Source organism: Aphanomyces invadans (genome assembly GCF_000520115.1).
Source record: "Aphanomyces invadans strain NJM9701 unplaced genomic scaffold supercont1.66, whole genome shotgun sequence".
In the NCBI taxonomy this organism is placed as follows: Eukaryota; Oomycota; class Saprolegniomycetes; order Saprolegniales; family Verrucalvaceae; genus Aphanomyces; species Aphanomyces invadans.
In genome coordinates this window covers 70,243-88,766 of record NW_008580211.1, presented here as the reverse complement: position 1 = coordinate 88,766, position 18,524 = coordinate 70,243, and the positions used below count along the sequence as shown (strand labels likewise).

The window sequence follows — 18,524 nt, the reverse complement described above, 5'->3', positions numbered from 1 at the left end:
GACAGGAACTAGGGGCAGGTTGGAACGAGCGCTCGAACGATGGACGGTCGACGAAAAACGCGTTAGCTGGTGCTAGCGACGGACGTGCTGCTGCGCCGCCTCTCCTTGGGCTCGGCGGACGACGCGGCAATCATGACGGACGTGCAGTCGAGTTCGACGTCAGCGACAGCTCGCGCCAGTTTTGTCCCGGGGAATCGGGCGCGGGTCGTCAGCGCAGCAATGGACTCGTCGCGACGGACGTCGGCGGCGCTCAACCGTCGTCGGGATTTCGACTTGCACAGAGAATGGCGCGCGCCGTCGTCGTCCAAAGTCAATGCGCGCGCCGCGTGGCATTCGCGCAGTTCTCGCAGGACGTCCTTCGAGTTGACCGCGACGATGGCATCACGTTGGATGGCGTGGTCGGGACGATCCGTGTGGTTGGCATCGTGCTCGTCATCTTGGTCGTTGTCCCGGTCGTCAGAGGGCCGTGTCGGTCCCACAGCGACCGGCGCGACGGACGTCGGGAGCGGCGGCGGGAACTGGACCAATTTCGGGCGAAGGACTCCGCGCGACTGCAGCAAGCGCACGAGAGTCGCCGACTGTTGCCAGTGGCCGTTGTGCGTCGCGCATTCATGGGCAATCTTGGACAGGACCTTCTGCGCCACGTGCTCTTCGATCCGCGCGAGTCGCTCGAGGTGCATCTTGACGCCCTGTATCATGCACATGAGCGAGCACCGGGGACATTTATTGGCGCTACGATCGACGGGTCGGGCGGCTCGCGAGTACTTGAGGCGCCGCACGTGAGCACAAAGAGTTGCTCCAGCGGCTCAAACAATCGCTTGGCTCTACGACAACCGTCAGCCGCGTGTGGGGCGGCGCATGACCAAACGGTACAAAGACTCGAATTGTTTGGTGTCGGCCCGCAACTTTTCCGTGTGCTCCCTGCTTTTCCTGGCTTGGTTGCGAATGTCTAGATGGGTCGACAGCCAGCTACACCGCGGACAACGGCGTACCTTGGCAGTACGGATTCAGCCCGTCCATCGTGTGCATGTCGCGGCTCTGGGTCTTTTCCGCCTCGAGGCGTTGAATGTTGACGAGAATCGCGGCGTCTACAGCAGCAGCGTGGGTCTCCGTGTTGGTAGCGGGCATGAACAGGACGCACTGATGGTGGACTGGCGATCGATCTCGACGCACATGACCGCTTTGTCGGCTTCCTGGCGCAAGTACTTGTCCAAGAAGCAGTGCACGGTCGGCAGCTTGGACGTGTCGAGGAGGGCATCGAGGAGATCCTTCTTCTTCTCGAGCGACTCGGTCCGCTTGACGAGGCAGACCTTATTGCGGGCGCGGAGCCACCTACCATGACGTCGCATCCGCCACACGACGCGAGCGGTACGTACGAGAGGTTGCTCTTCTTTTTGTACGTGTGTGCCGCCGACGACACGCCCGCGATCGCCTGGACATGGCTGCGTTCGTTGGGGTGTTTGGCTTGGTGCTTGTGGCATTCGTGCAACTGGTCGGCCAGCTCCTTTCTTGCGGCGAAGAACGCGGCTTGGTCGGAGTCGATGTCGGCTTGCACCTGCCGGATCTGGTCCGCCATGACTGCCTCGCGCTGTTTGATGGATGCAATTTCGGCATGCGTTGCCGCAATGGTGCCTGCCATGTGCTTCGCCCGACACTGTTCGTCTGCTTCGGCCGCCAGGGCGTCCTTCCGCACGCGTCTGGCTTCGTCGACAGCCTATCGTCATTGTCGAAAACCATCCACGTGCAGCGAGATCGATGGACCTGTCGCAGCAATGCGAGCTTGCTCAGATCTTCGCTCACGTGCCCTTTGTATCGCTCTTGTTGCGTCTGCAGCGCCTTGACGTGCTTTGCCAAGTCCCTGCGGCGAGTTGATGCGACCATGCGCGCGGCAAATGTGGGCACGTACATGGCCGTCACGGCAGTGGGACACTCGTGCAGCTTCGTGGTGTGGAGGGCGGCGATCTGGGCCTTGGCCATCTCGATCTCTTTCAGCGTCGCGTCCAGCTCCTTCTTTTCCATCTCGATTTTGATCATGATCCAATCGCCCTCGGCGCGGACCCTGGCGAGCTCGGCCTGGGCGCCGGCATGGCTCTCCGTCCACTGCGTCATTGTCGTGGCCAGCCGATGTCTCGGAGGAAACGCCGACGGTTTCAACGGTTACACTTTTTTCTACGGCATCGCGCGGGGGAGGATGGCCGCGCCAACCGTAGACAACGGGTTCACGAAGGAGGAATACGACAGGCATGTGCGCCAGCTCGTCCACCGCCGAATGAATCCGAACTCACTCTACGACGAAGTCACGCTCATCGACGGGCTGACGTTGTACGACATATTCCGGCAGCCCAGACGTCAAGCTACAGCGGCGCTGACGATTTCACCTACACTCGTCCACGCCGAGATGCAATGCCCCATCTGCCTCGGTACGTCGAATGCTCGTGCCTGCGGCGCGGGGTGACAGCCGCGGCGTCGTAGGAATTATTCGAGACGCCGTTGTGATCAAGACGTGTTTGCATCGCTTCTGCGACAAGTGTTTGAAAGAATGTCTGCGGTCTGGAATCAAAGAGTGTCCGAGCTGCCGCGCCCCGATCGGTCCGAAACGATCGTCCATCGGCCGCGATGTCTCGTTCGACCAACTCATTGCAGCGGTATATCCCGACTTGGAGCGGTATGAAGCTGCTGAAGACGAGCGCATTGCGACGGCCATCACGCCCAAGCGACTGCAACAGGACGACAACGTGCCGTCACCGTCTGGAAAGCGCGCCAAAGGCACAGCCCGCGTGGGGGTACGTTCGCACAGCCCATGACGTCGTGAATGATGAATCACGCGCGGTTAGGCCCCCGAATCAACGACAAGGCCCGTGCTTGTGGTCGTGCTGCGTCGGCACCCGAGTGCGGCTTCCTCGACGACGCTCCCTCGAGAGATTTCGTGGCATACACATCCAGACGCGACAGTTCGGCAAGGCCAGACGTACATCGCCACGCAATGTCATCTTCGCTATGTCGTGCTATGCCGCGAAGATGGAAGCGCGCATGATCCGTCAGCATCATTGCAGCGCCTCGCAGACGGCACTTACCTGCCGCCTCTCTTCTTCATGCAACAATTGCTGTAGAGGGTATCCGGATAATCAAAATGGTCCGGATAAAGCAGGTGTGACGCGCGGTTCACAGGTTGAATGCCCGCGACGGGGATGACGCCGCCGAGACCTCGACGGGCCGAATCTTGCGAGCTATGCGGCCGGATGGATGGAGAGAAGAAGGTTGGCATGATGGATTAAGCACGTGTGACCTGATGTGCGGTCCTCAGGTGTGGCGGAAGATTTTGTGGGAAGAGCAACCATTCGACGATTGCTACGTCGACTCGTCGTTTCTTGAGCAATTGCGCACGAACGGTACTCGTACACGTCGCGAAGTGAACGATACATCGTCCTGATGAGTTTGTGGTGCTGGGGGTTGTCTAGAGAACGTGCGGGAGTACGACTACTGGGGCATGTCCAAGGCGTCCGCGGCTATCACACAGCAACTGAGTCTCGTCTTCATCTTCTTCGTACGCGATCCATTCTGTCCTCGATTGAACGAGCATTGTAGGCGATCTTCGTCAACTCGAGGGAGCACGTGTGGTCCTGGCAACTCCTTGCCGGCATCGACGTTGCTGTCGCTCTCACGGGGTATTTTGTCATGTTTTACTGCGCCGAGTCCGAGTTAGGTACGTCGTCCACTGTGATGCAATATTCATGTGGGGACACAGACATGTGGCAAGGCGTGAAGGAAGGCATGCTGTTTTCTGCGACGCTCTCAATCCTGTCGCCGGTGCTGAGGACCCTCACCGAGTCGTACGCTGTCGACACGATTTGGGCACTGTCCGTGGCGCTCACCGGCATCCATCTCATCACCCACGACTATACCTATATCAATGGCACCACGTACAAGTGCGTACGCATGTCGCGTCCCCAATGTGTCCTTTGCGTGCTGTTTGAATCGTTGCGAGCGCGCTGAAGTACTCGAGAAGTGCTTGGGTACCTTGCGATGACCGACTGGATTCGCACATGGATGTGGGCGGCATTTTTCTCGACTTGATGGTATGTGTGTGGCTTAGGTACGCGGGTACGATCTCGCTGAACGCAGCGATCTTCACGTCGGTGCTGCTGGCGTCGCTGCTCCACTCGAACGAGCAAGTGTTTTCGTTTGTGTTGTTCGCAATTGAAGTGTTTGCCGTGAGTCCAATCGCGCAGCATACCATCAAAGTACGTGCGAGTCTCTTTTGTGGCTGCGTGACACCCGTGCGATGCTAGAAAACATCCGAACACCTCCACGTGGCGCTGGCGCTGGTTCTGTTTTGCGTCGCCCTCGCCCTCATGTGGCCGATCTCTCCGTCCATATCGGTGGTGGTGTTCGTCGCCGTCGTGTTCATCACGTTCGTGTGCCCGCTGTGGCTCATGCACGCCCAAGAGTACAAAAAGTACGTCCGATCGAGTCCCGCCCGTCGATCTCCGCCATACCCATGCACACGTGACTTACATGACGTTTCGGTGCTGGACGGTAGTGAAATTCAAGGCCCCTGGGACATCGCCAAGGTGGAGCCGCAGCAGTAAGCACCTCGACACACGGCACAGATTCGAGTGTGTGGCGCCGTGCTCTACCTGCGTCCTCCCGATCGCCTTCGTGCGGCAGACCCGTCCGCGAGTCCGATGGCGCGCGTCTCCTCCGCCTTCGTCGCCGCCCATCCACTGTACTCGGTTGAAGTGGCACTTGAAGTAGCCGTTACATGTCGTCGTTCCCAGCGATATTCGTTGGTATACAAATATCAAGATATTTAAACGCGCGTTTCGATATTTTTATAAATTTTCATGGTTTTCAAGGCCCCGTTGCACGCGGTGGGAATATTAATATTGCAAATGGGAAAAGAGTATTTGTTCTTGGTATGTCGTGGCGTGAAATAATTTCGAAGGCCGCCCCGACGCTGAGAATTCGATTGGCGGGTTCGAAAATTCGCCGCAATGCCGAGAGGGCCAACGCGGGGTGATTCGCCCGACGTCGGTGTTCTCGGCGACAACCAGGCGATGGGGGCGAACGACCGGGTCATGTACAGTGCGTGGACGGGCTCGTGGAGAGAGACGGCGCAAGCGTCGATTCCCATGTACGACGCGCATCAAGGCGGCGTCACGTGCGTGTCGCGGTCATTTCTCGTCGGAACGCCGGGGGGTTTCACAAAACGAGCCAATCCGAGGCCGCTTGAGGTCGGGACAGCCAATCAGAAACGCTCTTCGAAACGTTCCATAGAAATATGGAACGCGCCTGGCGTTTTTCCAATTTGCACACGGGGAAACGACCAAGTGCCGACCACATCGTTCTCCTTCCCGGCACGACGTCATATTCCATCCCGCCACGTCGAGCGCAGGCGACATCACTCCCGTCGTCGCACATGATGCAGCCCTCTTCACACAACATGGACAAGGCCAACGTCGGTGCCGACTCGGCGTCAACCACACATGGTCCAGCGACCCCGTCGCTGAAAATCACGGCACCATCGACACCGTCGCTCTTGGCGTTCGCGAAGTTCAAGGAACGCGAAGCCATGGGGTCGCCCACATCGCCTGGCATGTCGTCCATGACGCTGCCCGCGCGAAAAGAGCTCGCTGAAGCCGCCGCGTTCCGTGCGTCGTCGTTCCACGACGAATCGTCTTGCCCTGATGACGAAGATGCTGGGAACGACGACGACAGCGACGACTCGGACATGCCACACGACTGCAAAGCAAACACTGGCAGATGGACGGATGCCGAACACAAACTCTTCCTCAAGGGGCTCGAGTGCTTTCCATACCGAGCGTGGAAGAAGATCGCGACGCTTATCAAAACCCGAAGTGTCGTCCAAATTCGAACACATGCTCAAAAGTACTACCAGAAGCTGGCAAAGGAAGAAGCCAAGGGCAAAGACCGAACGAACGCTTCGAGCCATGTCAACAACTCAGGCGCCGACAACCACTTCATGCACAGCACTGCCACGGCGTCGGCATATGCATCACCGTCCATCGAAAATGCTTCCGACAACTGCACCACCACGCGGCAAAAGAACGTGAGCAGCGTGAAGAAGCGAAAGTTCAGCTTCGATGAAAACCATTACACAGCGACCTCTGCTGCATCGCGCTTTTCGAAGCGAAAGGAAGGCACATTGCCACCCCTCGGGTTTGCTTCTTCGGTCGACACGTCCCAGTTGGACAACAACATGTTGCGACCAACTGTGGCAGCGAGTACAGCAATTGAGTTCGACAAGTCAAATGGTCGAACGTCCGCGTCGCGGCATGCTGCGATCGTTCCTGCAACGTCTTCAGGCACCCGACGGCCCGCTATGGCGGCCTTTGACGTGCCCACGATGATTCTGGACTACCCAACATCCGTCGAAGACAAGCACATGGACGAATTTGACATCATCGACGAAAGTCTGTCGCGGATGACCCCTGTCAACGACGAAGACATGCTTCAACTGACCGACGACGACTGGTTCTCGTCCTCGTCCGAGAACGACCGCGATGTCGCGAACAAGATGGACGACAAATGCTCCCCGCTCTCGTCGCCTTCCCACCACATGCTGAAGAAGCAACCCAGCGCATTCTTGTTCTGCGATACCAACGACACCACAACGTCGTTCAACCTGCTCGAACCCGAGACGGACCCGTACTCGATCCTGTTCGACCACGTGGACGAGCCCCTCGCCTCGACGACGTACGCAGACGAATTCATCCTAGACCCCCAGACATTCCTCACGAACTACTTCAGCAAGGAAGGGTAGATGGTCGCGTCGTCGTCATGTGCGAGTTTTGTTCAAAGTGCTAATTTATTGATATTTGCCCCGACGTATCCACTTTGGTCGATTCGAGAAATATCAAACTATCATGATAGGTCCGGGAGCGATGGAAGTTGTGGCACGAGCGTCTCCAGCGCGATGACGCCGCCTTCGCCGTCGCATGCAAACAACTTGATAGGGATGGGCGACGGACTTCCGCCATGATCACATGATGATGACGTGTTGGCTGTGAGCAATTCGCAGTCTTGACGCGTCTGTGTGAGCTGAAGGAGCGCGTCGAGAGGAGGCAGGGGGTCCGACATGCGAAACACGACAGCGTTGAAGAGCGGCGGGTCGGACTTCTTTCCCGGTGCATGAACGGCGTACGCGATAGAGACATTCGTGGCCGTGGAAAGGACAGGTCGATGTGTGCTGGTGCCACTTCGTTGGACGCGTCGAGGTATAAACTTTCGGTCCTTCAGGAAACAGTACACTTCACGACATTCCCGTGGCACGTGGACGTTGAGTCGGTCGTTCAGATCACGCAAGGAGAGATAAGCGGACCCAGGGGCAGATGACACCTCCGTGCTGGCCAAGCGGATGTCCAGGACCCCGCGATGCGCCAGGCAGGTGGCTTCTTCAGGATACAAGTGGAGTCGGTTCTGCCGGTAGAACCCAGTGTTGAAGAGCGATTTGCCTTGCTGTTTCGTGACAACTGTGAGACCAGACTCAACGATGAGGTATCCTTCCGAGCGGTGCTTGACTGAGCTCACCTCGCTTCGAGTGATCGCGGCAAAGTATTCCGCGACCGCTCCCAGTCGGTCGCTGCCGCCATTTTGGTCCATGGCACTGCGAATTCAAAGTTGAAATCGTTTGAAGCGCAGCGCGAAATAATAGATGATTCGTGTATCCATTCGAATGAATCCACTTGGTTTCGACTTTGAAGAAGCTGGAGGATTCATTTAAAGCACGGTTTTAGATGAAAACTTTTGTCAACATTATACTACAGAAAACGCAGAAAAATCCAAAAATTCACTCAATATTCTCACACATCCAGCTTTCGTCGAAAATGGCAACGCCGAGGAAGAAGCGCAAAGTGCGCGCGGCGCTCAAGGAAGACGCGACGAGTCCCATCTCGAAGTACTTCCGTCCCGCGGCATCTTCCAGCAGACTGAAGTCATGTCCGGGACCAGTTGTCAACAAGATCGACACACCGAACGTTGTGGACATCACCAAGTCTCCTCCATCGCATGCCGCAACAGGTCTTGAGTCGAATATTTCGGCACCGAAGACTCCTCCCACATCATCGCAACGTGCGAGTCGTATCGCGAGTCTTGTGGATTCACCCGACGTGTTTGACGTGCGCACACCGACGTTGCCACAGCATGTCAAGCCTCGCTCCTTAGACCAGAAACCAATCACGCCGTCGTCCACGATGAAGAGCTCCATGAACAATTCCCTCGTTCGTCGTATCTCCCTGGCATGTACTTTCGCACCCCATTGTCTCGTTTGCCGTAGGTGTTTGACATTGTAACGTCCTTGAGCACGAACGACCCTGACGTTGCGGCATCGGCACTGCGCAGCGTCGTGGCACTGGCGAAGGAGTACCCGACGCCGCTCCTGTTCGAGGAACTGCTGGACCTAATGCACAACGAGTCCACATACGCGCGCGCCGTTGCTATCTTCAACTCGATGATTTTCGTCTACGAACACGCCGCTCAATGCAACACAACGATGGCCTTTCCCGCCCAGTGGACCCGTATGCACGACACCCTATGCGTACGTATTCCAAGCATCGTTCAACCTGACGCATGCATCTTGATCCGATCAGGACGTCGCCCTCAAACCCATGGACGCCAAGTGGCTGCGGTACGACCAGTGGCAACTGTCCCTCACTGCCATCCTGTTTGACCTCTGGTGGGCGAATGACGTGCTTGCAGGTCGCTCTTGGTGCTACAGTTCATGGTTCATTATTTTGCCAAGGACATGACGATGTGCGAAGAGCGTTTCGCTGCGACCAACAAGGATTGGATTGCCCAAACGCGGCTCCATTTCTTGCTGGGTGGCCGTTCGACGGAGGACGTCAAGGCGACGAAGAAAGGACGGGTCGTGGTCCAGAACAACGTGATCTTGGCTGCGCTAGGTCGCATCGTGGAGCTGTGGGTCCGAGTGTACGACGCAAGCGACTCACAAGTGTCGGTGGATGGCCGAGAGGGGTGTGTGGCAGCGATGCGGCTGCTCGAGATGCTCCTCCACGTGACAGATCAAAAGGACAACGCGATGCAAAAGATTCTAACGGGACTTCACGCGATGCAGCGCCCCACTCGCCGCATCTTCCTCCAGGTACGGCCCTTTCCATCGAATAGGTACCCGTCGTGCACATGCATGCGTGGCGCGGGTGATGGCTGAATGCGTATTGTCACCTTCGCCATTCAAAACGAGTGTTGGCAGGGAAAAGTGGCGCTTTCCATGACTGATCGATCGACGTAGACGATGCGTACTGGCTCGTACAAGATGATGCTGGCGACGACAGTGCTGGGACGGACTACGCTATCTCGATGCAAGGCTCGTATTGACCGCGATGACGCGGGCAGCTTGTGGCGGCGTTGGGCTAATCCTGACGTTGTAGGAGTTGGAGTGGTTTGGATGTATTGCGCAAGAAGCCTGTGTGGCTCGCGCATTGCATCCGTCGGCGCAGAAAGGTAAGGCGTGTTCGACGACTGGATCGTCTCTTTTTGCAGCACGGATGCGTACCAGCTTTACCTTGTGGAATGCAGAATCGGCGAGTGCTGGAGGCGATGCCGAGTGTCGCCGTTTTGCAGCCATCCATTTGAAGACGTACGAGGCCAAGCAATCGACGCCGCCGCCCGTGCACGCGCTCGTGCAGCACATTCTGCGTCTCCAAAACTCACGTCGAAAATGAACACGTTGCCTTGACTTAAAACGACATGGCCCGAGGCGATTCCGCGGTCTCAAACGGATGCAAAGACGACGAACATGGCGCATGCGCGGCAAATGTTGGCACGTAAAACACAGACACCATGCCCAAACTACACATGGCACATGGGCAACGTCCGACGCATGCATGGACAGGACCACGGGGACCGGTGGATACCTGTCCGAGACGGCCATCAAGTTGGAGTCGCCCAACGCAATGTCGCCACTCGTCGTGCACCCCTTGCGAGTCTTGGACGAAAACGATCTACACAAGGGCATGGGCACGACGACGGTGCGTTCGATCGGTACATGCGCCACTCGTTCGAGTCGGGGATCGTCGCGTCAAAGTTGGCCAGCGCCAACCTACCACCACTTGTGACGCTCACGTTGCGGTCGAGCCACCCACCCGCTAGCCCCAAACAACGCAACCTCCGCCGTCGACGACGGCAGCTTGCGCACGTCGCCGACAGCCGCCAGAGGCGTCTTGTACACGGCATAGCTATGCTGGGACGTCGGTTGAAACGAATGGATGCAACGGCCGTACCACGCTTCCTTGGTCGGCCTTCGCAGATCCATGCACGCCACGTGGCCGCTCTCGTACCCGAGGACGACGGTCGTCGGCGACAAGTAGTCGTGGGAAAAGAGCCCGCCTGAGTGTCCAAATGCCTACACTTTCCATCGTGGTCCAGCTCGACCGACTAGCCGCACGTACGAGTGGCGACTCGAAGTGGATCTGGCCAGTCGACGACCGCACGCGCAAGTCGGCTAGGCTAAACATGCCGCCGTCCGTTGTCCAGCTCACGTGGTTGGCTACATCGACACATAGTTGAAACTTGGTGCCACGATGGACTGTACATTCGCCTGGCATCCACCGGACGCTGCTCACAACGTTGCGCGCGTCGAACTTGAGGACGACATCTTCCTTGTCCAAATCAGTCACGCACACCGTTTCGTCAAATCCTACAACTCTCGATCGGACCACCCCAGACGATCCCTGCTCACGCCACCTCCAGACAGAATGCAGCCGTCGCGCCCGACGCCAGGGGGCGGCATCGCCATTTCTCGGATCGCGTCCGAATGCGCCATCGTGATCGGCCCTACAGGCGCCGATTCATCATCCATTGCACTCGAGCCGTGCTGATCAACCTCCCATCAAGCACCCGACCGTGCCGTCGCCTGCCGGTGGCACTTGGACGAGCTGGATGTCTTTCCCGATGGCCGCGGCAACAATCGTCGCGTTCACCCATTGCAAATCACGCACCGTCTACGAAGACGTTCGTCAGCCGCGATCGAGCACGCGTGTGGCTACGTTGGCAAGGGGCAGCGACGCCGCCGACGTGGCGACCATCGACGCGGTTGCTCGAAAGTTGGTCAGCACGAGGCGATTCTTTTCGTGGGGGTCTTCCATCCCGACAACGACAAGACCGTCAAATCGGCACAGCGGCTTGGACAGCGCTATGCCACGAGTCATGGTCGAGCATGCGCCGCCTCGACGGCGTACCTGTCGTTGCCACGGGGAGGACCTACGGACGGGAGAGCCATCGTCCGTGAGCTCGTTCGCATATTGCAATCGTCAGTACCACAAACGGAATCCGGTGTGCGGATGCGTCAAACGATGGCTGGAGCGCGTACTGGTCGCGTTGGTCGAGGATGTCCAAAATGTGGCTTGGTCGGTGGTGCTCTGTCGCCGACCTACGCGCAAGACGCATCACGCTTGGCGCCACGACAATCAGCGTACACTGCCCACGGCGATTCTGGAGCGTCGTTCTCACTGACTTCGTCGTCGTCACGGTTGAGATGGTGCCACTCGGCGTGTGCAAGGTTCGAATCGTCTGTGAGTCAGGCATGAGGCATGCCTTGGATCGTTATCGAGCGCACCTCCTGCGCGGCGTCCGTCGGCACTGGCGATTCCATCGTCGTCGTCGGCAAATATGTTGGACCACATTTCCTCCTCAAACAAGTCGTGGTCGATCGGAGGCAATGCGAGCGGCCGATGCGGCGAAGACTCGTCCAAGCTCATGCTGTTTGTCCGTCGGCGCGCCGCCGACACCTCGTGCAATGCCATCGCAGGACTCGACGCACACTGGCCACCCGGCGCCTGGTCACCGCCTCGTTTATATACACATGACAGGCCTGCTGTGCTTAGTCTACTTGATGTAGTGCGTCGTGGGCAGCTCGAGCTCGCTCAGCTTGCCGTCCGCTACACTCACGTAGTACACTTTGGCCTCTGCTCGCGCCGACAAGATGTTCTTCACGCTAAAGTCCTCAAAGTAGATGCCGGCATCGTTGTCGCATGCGTACCCGGGCTTCATCTCACCAGAGTACACCAACTTGTGGTAGAACGTTCGCCGTTCGGGCTCGCCGTCGTAGTGCGGGCAGTGGCTGCCCTGGAGAAACCCGAGGCACTTGACGGTGCTCAGTTCCTTGGGCCGGCCGTCGGTCGTGCCTTCTTCGAACCAGCACAGCGATCCGGCGCTGGCTCCGCCAAGGACAATGCCGCGCTCCCATGCCTTCCGCAACACGATGTCAATGCCCTGGGCGCGCCAAATCGCTTGCTGGTTCAGTGTATTCCCCCCCGAACACACGATGGCGTCCATGGATAACAGAACGTCGTCAAAGCTCTGATGGTGCTTGCTGGACGACACAAAGCTCAGTTGAACGTGTGGCTCGACGTCGAGCGATGCGCAGTCTTGATAAAACGTCATGATGGTCGAGTCCCGGTCCCCCGCCGCCGTCGGCAGAAAACACACGCGCGGCCGGGGTTTGCCCGTGAGCGACGCGACGAAATGAATGAACGCCGTGTGGAAGTTGCCGCCTGCCACAACGATTTTCCGCGACGTTGGCGCAGCGATCTGGGTGATGCGGTTGACGTTGAGGAGGGACGCAGTGTCGTCTTTGGGCGGCCGTGGCAGCTTGGTCGCCTCGGTTGAGCACCGGGCAATATACTTTTGCTTGGTCTCAAAGTCGACGCCAACACACTTGTTGGTCAAATGGAGCAGCATCCGCTTGGGCTCGGACTTCATCTCTTGGCGGCACCACACGCACGCACACAGGCGCTTCTTCTGCGGGTCATTCACGATCTCGAACTCGTTCCAGACCGGGTCCCGCGGCCGCCCGCCTTTTGATTTTTCGTGCAGTTGATCCATGTTTCCCGCTGGGCTAAATGGCGTTTGGCGGCGTCGGGGAGGGCAATTTTTTTATTTTCCAGCATGCCTTCCATACAAATCCAAGGTATGACGATAAAAATACACCCGACATCGTCGGAATGTCCCGCCACCCGGTCCCTTGGTGTAAATCCCACACTGGCTTCCACCGGGAAAATGTCCCTGTGGAATGGTGGTTTTGGACCGTTCGTTGGGAATCTCGCGCGCATTCGGCACGATTTGAATCGAAGCATGCGCGGGAAACGTGGCGACCACGACCGACGTGCGTGCGAGACGACGGAAGCGCTGGACGCGACGAACGCCATGTCGCCATGCGTAGAAAGATACGAGTCGTGGACAGGAAGGGACGGAGACGAGCGAATCTTTGTTCGGAAAGAGAATCGGCTCAAACGCGAGGGAAGTCATACGACGAGTGCGATAGATATTGGAGCTAACTCGATGCAATGTGGCTTGGTAGCGCAATGTATCGCGCTCATGCTGCGTTCTTTTGGAACTTGGACTCCTGTGCAATGCGGACAAACGAAAGAACGCTGTCAATGGCCCTACAAATGTGCATGACTTCGGGCGTTGCAGGGAGAATTAAATGCTACCTTCGGCAGATCTCCGACGCAGCAAAGTACTGCGACTCGTTCACCAGACCTACGAGACCCTGGCATGACCCTTTCGCGTGCAACCTGCGTACCTGTGGTGATAGACGTCAGGATCCCGTCGTTCTTCCCGGCATACGCTGCCGTAACAGACGCGGTGGCAGCCTAAGTAGAACATGCAGGTAGGACATCACTTTCAACTGCGCTACTCACGTCGCCTTCGGTCAAGGATGGGTCCAAACACAACTGTCCGTCGTCCAGAATCGAGCACGTGATTGCGCCAACCAGCGAACGCATGGGAATGCCTGCGTCGAGGAGGGCCAAATTGACGGCGTTGATAGCCACGGCCAAGAGGGACCCGTCGTCTTCCACAACTTGAACGGTGATGCTGATGACGGCACGAGGGTAGTTCTCCACGTACACGATGGGGTCAAACGTCTGCTTCAGGATGGCTTCGTACTCTTTGTCCCGTGCCGTTGGTGCGCCTTTGTCTGATTTGAACACGACCTCAACGGTGGCGGCGTCAACTTTCTCGTGTCGGCGAATCTTGGCTGCGGCAGGGCCGTTCACAGAGGCGAGGACGGACGTGGATCCATGGCAAAATCGCGCAGATCCATCAGCTCGGTTGAGAAGGCCTTGCTCGCACGATAGCGGACGAATCTCCTGCACGAGGCGGCCATCGTCGCGCCGATCTTCCTGCTTGGCTGGCGCCATGGAATTTGGCAAAAGTATGCAAACGGTTGGTGGGAATTTGAATCATTTCGGCCAATCAAGTCACGTTATGGATTTTAGCAGCCAATCAGCGACGAAGAATCTCTCGACGGCGATTGGTCCAGTTCGATCCGTTCCGACAGACACAACATGGAGAAGGCCGACGCACCGCCCATGGACACCACGACCACGACGTCTACGTTATTGCTCTGCTCATGGCCCGTGCTGGACTAAGTAGTCCAGCACGCGGCGGCGCTGCTGTCTCATGCTTTGGACTTCACGTTGCCCATGTTGACGTTCACATTGGTAGCGTTGTCGTCGAGGAACGACGCGACGTGCGTCGAGATCGTATCGTACGACATAAAGATGATGCCTTGCCCAGGGACTACTCGTCCCAACCGTGGCACGACACCGGCATAGAACCCCGCAATGCCGTCACGCTTGAGGATGGTCATGGCACAATCCAACGTGTTGACATAGCGTGTGCCTTGCAGTCCTTGCATCTGGGTCTTGACCACGTCAAAGGCTGTACAGGAAGCCGATGAGCGACGTGCCAGACATGCGCGCGGAACGTACGATTGTTGCCAAATGTGCTAAAGATGCCTGCCGTCATGCCGCCGACAAAGCTCACGATTGCTGACTCGGTGGATGTTAGAGCGTTGTGGTCGATGCCCCGTTGCGCCAACAGTCCAGGCACACGGGCTTTGTATTCACTGAACCATAAAAACCGAAGCCCCGTGTTGGTGGCCTAATGGACAAGATTGAGGTCACGGTTGGCAAGCCGATTGCATGGACCTGCTTCATGACGGTGGCCGTGAGCCCTTGGTACAGCCCGCGGACGCCCTCCCTCTGCAGAATCGTCTGGACGCCGTACAACACGCCAGTATTGGCATCAATCAACTTGGTCTTGATGGTTTCCGTGGGCGTAGTGATCAAAATGGCTTCGATCGCGCCGGCAGACATCCCCGCCGCCATGTTGCGAAGCGGCGTCGACTTGCCTTGATCGTCGGCCAGCCACTGCTTGATCGAGTCGAACGCGCCGAAACGCAGGCCAGCCTTGGGGAGCGACGCGATGAAGACTGGCGCGAGGCCGCGGTAGAGTGACAAGGCGCCGCCCGTTTGAATGTGATACCGAAAGCCGGGCAGCACGCTCGTGTAATGCCTTTTCATCGTGCCAAGTTGAAGGTTCGTCTTGATGAGCTCCATGGGCCAGATCGAGCACATCTCGAGACCGCCGGCAATGGCACCCGCGACGACTGCCACCCCCGGATGCTTCTTCGGAGGGGGCGCCATCGAAGGACCTGCTTGTTTCGTCGACATGTTGGCAATGCAAGTTTGGCGTCCCGTGGCGTTGTCCCCATGCCACGAGCATTTTCCAATTGCTATGCGAAATGTATCCATGACGGAGCTCAATCATTCAACGTCGAGTCGAAGGATGCGGAAATTGTCATAAAACCTCCGTGTAAAGGAACTTGAACGTGACGTTTTAGGGTTCAACCAAAGACGTTTAATGTTTACGGCACCGTTAGCGTTTCGTTTTTTCGCATGATGCGTGGGACAAGATGGCGAAGGCGGCCGCGGCGACTGCCGGCGGGAAGGCCCGCGGCAGACGCATTCGCTCACGCCGTGTCGAACGCACGTCTCGTTGGCTGAGTTTGTGTGTAGTCCGAGAGCAGCGAAGGCGCGCTGATGTCTTATTCAGCCCACTCTGTACCCACCGCGCACCACATGTATACACACCTCCATGATCAAGGTTAACAGGCACCCAGGTGCTCCCACGTTCATGTGGCGCTGGTGGCTCCTTGCATGAAACGACGAGCACTTTCCGGGATGCGGAACATTCGAAACCCGCCCCGCTCGATCGGGGTGGGTCGCGCACGCTGCTCGGCTCGGCGCCACGGCGTCACTCGCGGGGATTCGTCGATCGCCTTGTCTAGGGTCGAGTCGGCCGGAACGTCCACATCGATGTCTTCTGCCTGGAGCGCAGACGCCAAGTGGATCTTCATCACGTCGTCGTATGACGGCCGTTGCGTCGGCAAGATCGATGGGTCGACAACCAAGTCGGACATCACGTCATTCACGTCGTCTTGCGGCATCGTCACAAAGGTCTTGGATGATTCTGTCGTTTGGATCTCTCCTTCACGTGTCGAGCCATGCGATGTCGGCGGTCGAATCGGAATGCCTTCAATCGGATCGGTCCCGATTTCGCAAGTCTGTGGACGACCGTCTCCTTTGGAAGAATGGCGTCGACGTGGAGTGGTTGAAGCTCTGTCATGGTGCTCGACGTCGCCATGAGGCTGCTGCCCCACACACTCGACGCGGGGCTCGGAGTCATGGTTGATAAAGGCTATGGCGGACGCGACCGACTCTTCGTCGTCCACCCGCATGACTTGTTGCAGCTTCGGCACCACCTCGACGGTCTTGGTGCGTTGTGCAAGGGGTACAGGGCCGCGAGGGACGGCATCTTTCGCGACGGCTCGCGTTATTTGGGCGATTTGGGGCCCGCGCTGCTTGGCTGCCAGGCTCCATTTCGTTGACGCTGGCTTGTCACCACACATCTTTCCCATGAGATGGCGCAGCTTGTCCAACCGATCTCGAACGTCGTTTTGCGCTTTCTCGACTTCAGCTGGACTGAGCATCTTCGCCTGCGATCCTGTCGATGTCTCGCATCACGCGCGGGCACACACACGACTCGACGGTGTACCTGCTCGGGAAGACGGTTTGAAAAACAGCGGTCGTCCATCGGCGGTAGTCGGGCGCGACGTGGCCGATGACGAACTTGACGGGCGCACGAGTGGCGTCGCCGGGCGGCCCGTGCTGGGTGGACGTGCAGCTGCTTCGACAAGCTTTTGCGGATTCGGAGCGTCTAGGATCTGCGGGCGCGACAAATCGTCGATGAATTGAATCGCTGGCAAGGCCGCCGCGAGATCTCGGAGGTACCTACAGTTTGCGCTCAGCAGTGACGTTCACGCGCACATTTGCGACGCCGTACGAGTCGGAGAGGGTGCAGGGATTACCTCGCACCCAGAGGTCCTCAACGTTCGGCAGCTGCGTCAACGGCACGAGGTCCGTCAGCCCACGGATCCGATTGTTGCGCAGGTCTATGGTCTCCAACTACGCAAGTATCGTTGTGATGTAACCCGGGCGACCGGCGCGATTGTACCTGAGGCATGCGCGACACAACGACGCTGATGTCGGTGATCGAGTTCGCTTGGGCGTAAAAGTCGTTCAAGTTCGGAAGGACGGGCAGCGTTGAGAGGTCTGTGATCTTGTTGCGGTCGACGCGCAGCGCCTGATGCCCGTTGAGCGTGTGGGAAGATGTGGAAGAATGGTCATACGGTCAAATTCGGTGGGTACGCGCCGCTCAGGGACGAGAGAAGGTTCCCGGCTAAGTTGATTTCTTCGAGCTTCTTGAGACTTTCGAGGGATCCGATGGACGTGATCTGGTTGTCGCTCAAGTTGACGTACTCGAGGGCAGCAAGGGATTGCAGGGCCTGTGGCATGGGACGATGAGATCTTGGGAGTGATGGCGACGACTCACGCACGTTTGCCCAAGCGCCGGCAATTCGGTTGCGACTCAAGTCCAAGTATGTCAAGTGGCGGCACGCCTTGAGGTGATCGAGACGCGTCAACTTATTCCCGTGAAGATGCAATGTCTTGAGTTTGAACAGGGACGTGAAGTCCGACGAGATGTCTTCGATGGCGTTGTCGCTCAACATGAGTACTTCCAGGGCTTGGTTCCTACGCCGTGGAGGTAAGAAGCGCACCCTTGGGTGGGAAGACTGTCATGTACGATTTTAGTCCAGCCGTCGACGTGATCTTATTGTTGTACGCTTTGAGTTCTTTCAAGTCTTTGGCGGTGTGCAAGTTGTCGAGTGCTTTCAGATCGTTGAACGACACATCGAGCGCGTACAGACGCGGCATCTACCATGAACGTGGAGGGAAAGATCACGCCTGAAGGAATGCAACTGCGTGCCGTGTACTTGGGAGAGGTCTCCAATCCGGTGAATGCCGCGGTGGTGGGCATCGATGGCAAACTTGCTCGAGTTGTCTTCCTTCGAGAGGAGTATCTAACGCAAGCGAATGTCCGTCAGTCGCATGCATCGGAATCGCACTCGCACCAGGGCATCGTGGTCGAGCACGTTGATCTCGCTCATGCCGCGCGCGCCGTTCCACGTGGCATGGACCGTTTCCGCCGCGTCTTGCCCGAAACGGCGCGCAAACGAAATTAATATAATTTTTCCAACTCCACACATATTATATTCTCGTGTGCCGATCCGATTTATCCGGACACTGATTCAAATTTTGAACGGGGCGAGGGGTCGGGTTGCGAACTTTCGAAAACGG

The 18,524-nt window shown here is 57.7% G+C and overlaps 11 protein-coding genes across 15 annotated transcripts; 4 read left to right on the top strand and 7 right to left on the bottom strand.

Annotated features, from left to right (window-relative positions):
* Positions 1–62: 62 nt before the first annotated feature.
* Positions 63–2,109, bottom strand: H310_14322 (hypothetical protein; the record flags this gene model as incomplete). Its single annotated transcript, XM_008882152.1, has 8 exons — positions 63–689; positions 737–824; positions 874–949; positions 993–1,088; positions 1,142–1,332; positions 1,377–1,714; positions 1,762–1,858; positions 1,907–2,109. The coding sequence occupies 8 exons, from the start codon at positions 2,107–2,109 to the stop codon at positions 63–65; spliced, it is 1,716 nt and encodes a 571-aa protein (XP_008880374.1).
* An 82-nt stretch (positions 2,110–2,191) lies between these two features.
* On the top strand, positions 2,192–3,110 carry H310_14321 (hypothetical protein; the record flags this gene model as incomplete). Its single annotated transcript, XM_008882151.1, has 3 exons — positions 2,192–2,420; positions 2,473–2,783; positions 2,835–3,110. 3 exons carry the CDS (start codon positions 2,192–2,194, stop codon positions 3,108–3,110), a joined length of 816 nt encoding a protein of 271 aa, XP_008880373.1.
* A 49-nt stretch (positions 3,111–3,159) lies between these two features.
* On the top strand, positions 3,160–4,819 carry H310_14320 (hypothetical protein). The gene is made up of 8 exons (XM_008882150.1): positions 3,160–3,257; positions 3,305–3,389; positions 3,459–3,544; positions 3,586–3,703; positions 3,746–3,926; positions 4,094–4,241; positions 4,290–4,456; positions 4,541–4,819. The coding sequence occupies exons 1-8, from the start codon at positions 3,174–3,176 to the stop codon at positions 4,587–4,589; spliced, it is 918 nt and encodes a 305-aa protein (XP_008880372.1). The 5' UTR covers positions 3,160–3,173; the 3' UTR covers positions 4,590–4,819.
* Positions 4,820–5,318: 499 nt separating this feature from the next.
* On the bottom strand, positions 5,319–7,634 carry H310_14318 (hypothetical protein). The gene has a single exon (XM_008882148.1). The coding sequence runs from the start codon at positions 7,621–7,623 to the stop codon at positions 6,886–6,888; it is 738 nt and encodes a 245-aa protein (XP_008880370.1). The 5' UTR covers positions 7,624–7,634; the 3' UTR covers positions 5,319–6,885.
* H310_14319 (hypothetical protein) lies at positions 5,324–6,848 on the top strand. The gene has a single exon (XM_008882149.1). It carries the CDS (start codon positions 5,420–5,422, stop codon positions 6,782–6,784), a length of 1,365 nt encoding a protein of 454 aa, XP_008880371.1. The 5' UTR covers positions 5,324–5,419; the 3' UTR covers positions 6,785–6,848.
* A 190-nt stretch (positions 7,635–7,824) lies between the features above and the next one.
* H310_14316 lies at positions 7,825–12,435 on the top strand. 2 transcript variants are annotated; one of them, XM_008882146.1, is made up of 7 exons: positions 7,825–8,240; positions 8,297–8,557; positions 8,610–8,647; positions 8,719–9,121; positions 9,269–9,343; positions 9,408–9,480; positions 9,556–12,435. In XM_008882146.1, the coding sequence occupies exons 1-7, from the start codon at positions 7,848–7,850 to the stop codon at positions 9,699–9,701; spliced, it is 1,389 nt and encodes a 462-aa protein (XP_008880368.1). In that variant the 5' UTR covers positions 7,825–7,847; the 3' UTR covers positions 9,702–12,435. The 2 variants fall into 2 exon arrangements, with proteins under 2 accessions (XP_008880368.1, XP_008880367.1); XM_008882145.1 differs by having other exon boundaries at positions 9,408–12,435.
* Positions 9,717–11,780, bottom strand: H310_14317 (hypothetical protein; the record flags this gene model as incomplete). The annotated part of the gene is made up of 14 exons (XM_008882147.1): positions 9,717–9,828; positions 9,894–9,980; positions 10,025–10,078; positions 10,122–10,214; positions 10,260–10,381; positions 10,428–10,525; positions 10,571–10,675; positions 10,723–10,812; positions 10,862–10,979; positions 11,025–11,170; positions 11,217–11,238; positions 11,296–11,407; positions 11,454–11,547; positions 11,594–11,780. 14 exons carry the CDS (start codon positions 11,778–11,780, stop codon positions 9,717–9,719), a joined length of 1,440 nt encoding a protein of 479 aa, XP_008880369.1.
* Positions 11,863–12,861, bottom strand: H310_14315 (hypothetical protein; the record flags this gene model as incomplete). Its single annotated transcript, XM_008882144.1, has 1 exon — positions 11,863–12,861. One exon carries the CDS (start codon positions 12,859–12,861, stop codon positions 11,863–11,865), a length of 999 nt encoding a protein of 332 aa, XP_008880366.1.
* A 362-nt stretch (positions 12,862–13,223) lies between these two features.
* On the bottom strand, positions 13,224–14,185 carry H310_14314 (hypothetical protein). The gene is made up of 4 exons (XM_008882143.1): positions 13,680–14,185; positions 13,562–13,631; positions 13,470–13,518; positions 13,224–13,421 (listed from the first exon to the last, which is right to left on the bottom strand). Exons 1-4 carry the CDS (start codon positions 14,178–14,180, stop codon positions 13,352–13,354), a joined length of 690 nt encoding a protein of 229 aa, XP_008880365.1. The 5' UTR covers positions 14,181–14,185; the 3' UTR covers positions 13,224–13,351.
* Positions 14,186–14,225: 40 nt separating this feature from the next.
* On the bottom strand, positions 14,226–15,583 carry H310_14313 (hypothetical protein). 3 transcript variants are annotated; one of them, XM_008882140.1, is made up of 3 exons: positions 14,973–15,583; positions 14,754–14,925; positions 14,226–14,703 (listed from the first exon to the last, which is right to left on the bottom strand). In XM_008882140.1, the coding sequence occupies exons 1-3, from the start codon at positions 15,576–15,578 to the stop codon at positions 14,441–14,443; spliced, it is 1,041 nt and encodes a 346-aa protein (XP_008880362.1). In that variant the 5' UTR covers positions 15,579–15,583; the 3' UTR covers positions 14,226–14,440. The 3 variants fall into 3 exon arrangements, with proteins under 3 accessions (XP_008880362.1, XP_008880364.1, XP_008880363.1); XM_008882142.1 differs by having other exon boundaries at positions 14,754–15,583; XM_008882141.1 differs by having other exon boundaries at positions 14,226–14,925.
* Positions 15,584–15,899: 316 nt separating this feature from the next.
* Positions 15,900–18,427, bottom strand: H310_14312. Of its 2 annotated transcripts, XM_008882138.1 has the most exons (9): positions 18,299–18,427; positions 18,161–18,247; positions 17,971–18,101; positions 17,723–17,918; positions 17,516–17,671; positions 17,341–17,469; positions 17,170–17,291; positions 16,882–17,117; positions 15,900–16,830 (listed from the first exon to the last, which is right to left on the bottom strand). In XM_008882138.1, the coding sequence occupies exons 1-9, from the start codon at positions 18,332–18,334 to the stop codon at positions 15,959–15,961; spliced, it is 1,965 nt and encodes a 654-aa protein (XP_008880360.1). In that variant the 5' UTR covers positions 18,335–18,427; the 3' UTR covers positions 15,900–15,958. The 2 variants fall into 2 exon arrangements, with proteins under 2 accessions (XP_008880360.1, XP_008880361.1); XM_008882139.1 differs by having other exon boundaries at positions 17,971–18,247.
* Between the last annotated feature and the right edge of the window lie 97 nt (positions 18,428–18,524).